At 38.0% G+C, this 5,958-nt stretch overlaps 1 protein-coding gene across 1 annotated transcript; it reads right to left on the reverse strand.

Moving 5' to 3' along the window:
* Positions 1-289: 289 nt before the first annotated feature.
* LOC147525197 (uncharacterized) lies at positions 290-1,417 on the reverse strand. Its single transcript, XM_086578565.1, has one exon. The coding sequence runs from the start codon at positions 1,415-1,417 to the stop codon at positions 290-292; it is 1,128 nt and encodes a 375-aa protein (XP_086434691.1).
* Positions 1,418-5,958: the final 4,541 nt, after the last annotated feature.

The following is a 5,958-nucleotide window of genomic DNA, read 5'->3' on the forward strand; positions in this document are numbered from 1 at the left end:
GTAATACATGTAGCATTTACCTCATTAAGCATTCTCCCAGAGTTAAAGAAATTCCTTACTGCTTTGACGAAGTCATCTCCTATTATCCTCCAACATACTTTGAAGAACACTGAATTGAATCCATCCATGCCAGGTGCTCTTTCATTATCAATATCTGCTAGAGCTTTCAACAATCTCATCCCTAGAAATCATTACTTGCATCTGTTCTTGTTCCTCTCGGCTTAGTGTTTCCCTTGGCTGTATACCTTCCGGTTCGATAGAACCTTACCCCCTCGTGATATCCTCCGGACTAAACAAAGATCTTGTAAAATTTCACACATTCCTCTCCTATCTCATTTATGTCTTCTAATGCTTTCCATTGATCATCTTTTAAGCATGTAATTCTATTCGTGCTCCTTCTTGCCTTAACTGACTTGAAGAAATACTCTGTGTTATTGTCCCCCAGTGTTATTACTTTATCCCTCGATTTCTGCTTATACACTGACTCCTCTTCTATGGCTTCTTTCACATACTCGCCTATTGCTTTTCTTTCTTCCCTCATCAGTACTTGATTAATAGGGTCCGTTTGTAGCTTTGTTTGCACCTCTAACATTATCTCCTTTGTTACATCTGCCCTTGTTTGCCTTTGACTTCGTTTCTCTCTATTCCAAGTAACCAAATCCATCTTCACATTCTTCAGGCGTTTCATGAACGTATACATCGGATTTCCCACAGCTTCTATTGCCCATGCCCTCTCTACAGTTTCCACAAATCCTTCTTCTTGGACCCAGTAGTTGAAGAATCTAAACATCTTCTTCTTATAATTCCTCTGTGTCAGTTTGTAGACCACCATTGGTGTATGGTCTGATATAGCTCCCTGATTCAGAAATTCAGCTTGTGTGTCTCCAAACTCAATCATCCATTCTGCATTCACTAACACTCTATCTAGTTTCCTCCATGCTCTGTTCTCTTGCTTATTACTCCATGTGAAGAAGTGGCCTTTGTATCTCAAATCTACTAGTCCAGCCATCGTTCCACAATCCAATAGGTCTTGGAAGTGTAATGTTCTTGTGTCGCGCCCCTCGGTCCTCTCTTGGGCACTGCTAATCGTATTAAAATCACCTAATACTATCCAAGGTAGAGTAGTATCAGAGATGTTCACTAGTTTATTCCATAATTCTCTTCTGATGCTCATGCTATTTGATGCATATACCATAGTCACCATTAACTTCTTCCCTGTATTCAGCGTACACTCCATAGTTATACTTTGGTCATCTTTTAGAATCAAAGTCATCGTACATTCATGTGAATTCCAGCACAGCCAAATCCTTCCCAAGTCATCACTATTGTAATTATTCTCGCAAAGCCATCCTGTACATGCCTTGTTCAGTACTGCCTCCATATTTACTTCCTTCACTCTTGTTTCCAGCATCCCCATTATGTTAAGTTCAAACTTTCGAATGTTAAGTTCAGTACTGCCTCCATTTTTTATCTTGTTTTGTAAAAGGGTAAAGGATTTGCGGTTTATGAATGGCTAAAGAAAGGCTCAAAGGGGCGACTAGCGGAAAATAATTTCATAAGGTTTGAATTTAGGGCTATATCAATCCAAAGATGGCCTAAATTCTTGCTTAGGATATGATATAGTGATCAAGCAAGTGGACGTGTTATTTCGTTATTCGAAATTTACTTCTCCCTTGTGTCATTTCTCAAATATTTCACTCATATAAGGCTTTAGACTATATTCTCACTGGATTTGTAGAATAAGTACTCTAGCCTAGATTTTAGAAACTTACTGCCAAACAATCATAGATACTCATGCAATATATTTATAGAAAGATGGAATGATTATTACCTACATATTAACCTAAATTTCTAAAAACTATTATAATATAAGAGCTAATGTAAAATATCTAGACTATTATCATCATAGAGAAAGAAATAATACAAATATTCCTAAGTGTATAGCATAAACTTTTATTTATATTTATGAATTTTTTAAAATTTTTACTATAAAACAAGTGCATATTATACCTATATTATCCTAATAGGTGCCTTAAATTACGCGTGTTTCTATGCCAACCCTAAACAAGCACATGCTTTGTCCTCAAATTATTAAAATAAGAAGGGTAGAAAATACCATAGAAATGCATGAAAATTGAAGAACACCACATATCCAGTATTTACTCGTTGTCCTCCTCCTCAATAAAGAATTGAGGTTCCTTCGCATCCTGCCACGCCATAATGATTTGCTAGGCCTCACGCCATTTATCATCTACATTTGCTAACCGGTTAAGCGCCACTTGGTCGAATGGGGTGTAAGGGGCAGCCTAATTAGGTTTTATCCTCCACCCCGACCAAGTCATTGCACGGAATAAGTTTATAATGCAGTTGGTGGGTCTCACAATGTCAACCCTAATCCAATCCGTGAAACAGGCACAAAATGTAGGAAAGAAACATAGCATGATATGACAAACTAAGACAGGCATAAGAAGATAATTATGCCTTATACTATTAGCTCGGGCTAAACTAGACACTAAGGTCTGGGGAAGGTCATAGAGCATACGTCCCTCAACTAGAGAAAGGAAAACGTCACAAGTGGCATCATTCGCAGAAGAAAAATTCCATTCCCCTAATATGTTTAGCATGATAAAAAACATCACCGTGCCCACGTTTAGGGACAAGCTACCAAGGGCTACGTTATATTGCCTTTAGTCCTCTACACGGAAAATTCCGTCCCCATAGGTCTCATGTAAGATATAAAAATCATAGTTGTAGGCATAGAAATTATCAACCAAATAGCCCCATGAGTCCTGAATTTCAGCAGGCATAGAAAGTCCAAGGGAAAACACCAATAAGAACTTGGTTATATCCATTATTTCATCCTCAATAGTGACGGAGAACACTTGTTCTCCATCCATGTGATAGAAAAACTTACAATGGTCATAAAAATACAAAGTAAGCTCATGAGAATAAAGTTCATTAGAGCTTACCATTAGAGGCTGCCACCATGCCTTTATGATCAAGTCGCGGAAACAAGACCCATAGGTGTTACTTGCAACAAATCTTCAAAAGACTACTCTGGTATGATCGGAGGAGACTTCATATCAAACAAACACACTCTAGAATTGCTGGAACAACCCTAGAAAAACCCACACAAAAAATCAGAAGTGGAAGTGCTGCAAATGCCAAGGCGCGAGGCGCGTTCATGAATTGCCTGTGAAGGGTGCGAGCACGCTCTTGCCTTGCTCAAAGTCCAATGATTTGAGGGCGCGCGTGCTCTGAGTATATGCAAAACAGAGGGCGTGCGCACTCCGAGTACTTTGAGTGCTCTGAATTGAAAAGTGAAAAATAAAAGTAAGAGATAACAATGAGAGGTGCAAAGGGAGAGGTGTGGTGTTAAGTTTAGAGTGAACCAATGATTTATAGAGGATTAGTTTATCAATCTAATTCCACAAGTTGCCTAAATTTGACAATAGCTAATCCTAGCTACACCAAATTAGTAACATGCTCCCATAATCATATTCTCACAATCTTGCAACGAGAACTTCCAAAACGGTGGATAGAGTAAAAAAACAATGTTGAACAATTAATGCCACCCCCAAACAAATCGGGAAGGTGGAATTCATGAAAAACAATAGCATGCCTGGACAAAAATTTAATTAAACTTAAAATTCAACTAACAACCAAATATTCGAAAACAATTACATAATCCACAATTAACTACTTAACTAAACAACTAAAAAATAAAATTCTACTAAAAATAGGGAAATTTCCTTAACATAATATAACTAAACTACTAGCCACGAGATGAGGATGGGCCAGAGTCATCAATCCTACGTTGACGACGCTCATGCCTCTCATAGTCGTCAGAAGTAGAACTCTAATAAGGTGGCAAGCGTCGTAAAACTTCTACTTGGAACTTCGACTGTCCCTCTATATGTACATTCATGGAGTCCTCACTCTCCTTATCACGCTAGACTAGGGTCTTCATGTTAGCTTAGAGCTCCCGAATACTAGCATTGAGCTCCTCAAAATTCTAATGGATATTAACCTATCTAGTCTGTAGATCCTCACAAATGGTATTAAGAGAACGTAGGCCATGATGAAGCAATGCCATCGACCTCAAAACATGTCGTGTCTTCCTCATCCTCCTCATTTGATTCCATCTCAACACCCCTATCCTCAGGCAACCGCCACGTCTTCTGAATACAATCCATATAAATCTTTGCATTTGCATGCAACTTCAACATAATCCACTGAGTTTTCAGAACAGCCCCAAAATTCAGCATGATCTTAGTAATCAAAATAGTGAAGGGTGCAATATATTTGCCAACGCCTCTAAGCTCAGCAATCAAAAAGTCGAGGATGCAAAAATCATACCTCTTCTCCTGAAGGACCCAAAGAACATGCAGACAAGATGAGCCGATGTCACTGACTTTCGAGGTGCCAATGATGTTCTTAACAAGCCACTGAGCTACAGCCAGCTGGTTGGTTCTCAAAGACGACTGTCGAACACAATGCAATTTCACATTGTATTGTCCTTCCAATATAGTCTCTTTCATCAATACCTCTATCCCACCCTACTGCGATTCTTGCATTGTGATTACGAGGTTGTGTCTTGCTTCAACGTCCAGAATCCTAGACAACATAGTTGTATACAGACTTCTCTCCTCGTACCATTCACCTTCACAAAAATCTTCCGATCCTCAATCTCCCTCTTCTTATAGAAATTCAACACCAAATTGGTGTGATAAAAATCATTCATCAAATATCACTACTTCTGCCACTTCCTACTAATCATCTCATCACTGTAAAAGGGTGTAAAATGGTCTAAAGTGAAAGCTTGTTCTGGTAGAATTTTCTGGGTTTGAGCCATTGAGGTGTGGAAGTCGAATTTGGTTTTTAATGCAATGTGGGAAACGAGTTTGAATTGAAGCTTTTTCGAGAATTTGGAGGTAACTTTTTCCCACATTGAATTTGAATTGAAACAGTAGGATATATATATTTTTTTTTTTTTTATTTTTTTGGTGGTTTAATGGAGGTGTGGAGATGGAGAAGATGATTTGGAATAAGTAAATAATGAAATTGGAGTGGGGAGGGGGGGAAGCTATGACGCGGTGGTTTATTTTTATTTTATTTATTATTTTTAGGTTTGGTGTTCTTGAGCTGGTCGAGGCGTGAAGAAGATGACTTGCGAAGGGTTTTTATCCTCTTTTGGTTTTTGGAGACGCACGTGCAAGACACGTGCGGTAACCCTTTTGGCCCAAGCCCAAAACAAATTCCAAATTTCCGATCCTGTCCTATGCCTCGTAAACTTAAAACTAAAATCCTCGATTCGTTAACGGTCTGATTTTTGTGAAAAAGTTATGAAAACGATCAGCACAGAGAGTACAATCCAATGATCTATAAAAAACTCAAATCTAACTGTGGTTAACATATAAGAAAATGGAAAATGCCTCATAATGCGTGCATAACATAAATTATGTGAGCAAAATGAATCTAAATTCATAGATAGTGTCAACCCGAATCAAAATATGACTTAACGGCATAAACAACAAGAATAGGAAGTTAAGCGAGCAAAAATGGAAAGACCAGCACCCCACCCCCAAACAAATTTTGAAAACATGGTTTAGAAAATTTGTTTAAACACGTGGGTCTTTTAAAGTAAGATTCCCGAGACTTGCTAGATTATAATTTTATATGGTTTGAACATTTTCTATTTTTTTATGAATAAGTTTTAATATAAAGGAAAACAATAAAGCAATAAAGATATAATTCACACCATAGAGAAACATGACTCAAAAACTGAGAAAACATGCAAGAGTGGAAAACGTGAATTATGTTAAACATGGACTTATGATCCGGTACTTACAGCCACATACTCCAAAGGGAGGGCCCAGTTACCTGAATGGTGCACTTACAAAAATATAAGAGTGGAATGGAGTACACCGAAGAATAAAATGAGTCGTTTATAGTCAG

The sequence above is a fragment of the Coptis chinensis genome, chromosome 1 (genome assembly GCF_015680905.1).
Source record: "Coptis chinensis isolate HL-2020 chromosome 1, ASM1568090v1, whole genome shotgun sequence".
NCBI classification, from domain to species: domain Eukaryota; kingdom Viridiplantae; phylum Streptophyta; class Magnoliopsida; order Ranunculales; family Ranunculaceae; genus Coptis; species Coptis chinensis.

Coding starts and splice junctions, on each gene's coding strand:
- LOC147525197 (XM_086578565.1), bottom strand. CDS start 1,417: ATGGGGATGCTGGAAACAAGAGTGAAGGAAGTAAATATGGAGGCAGTA.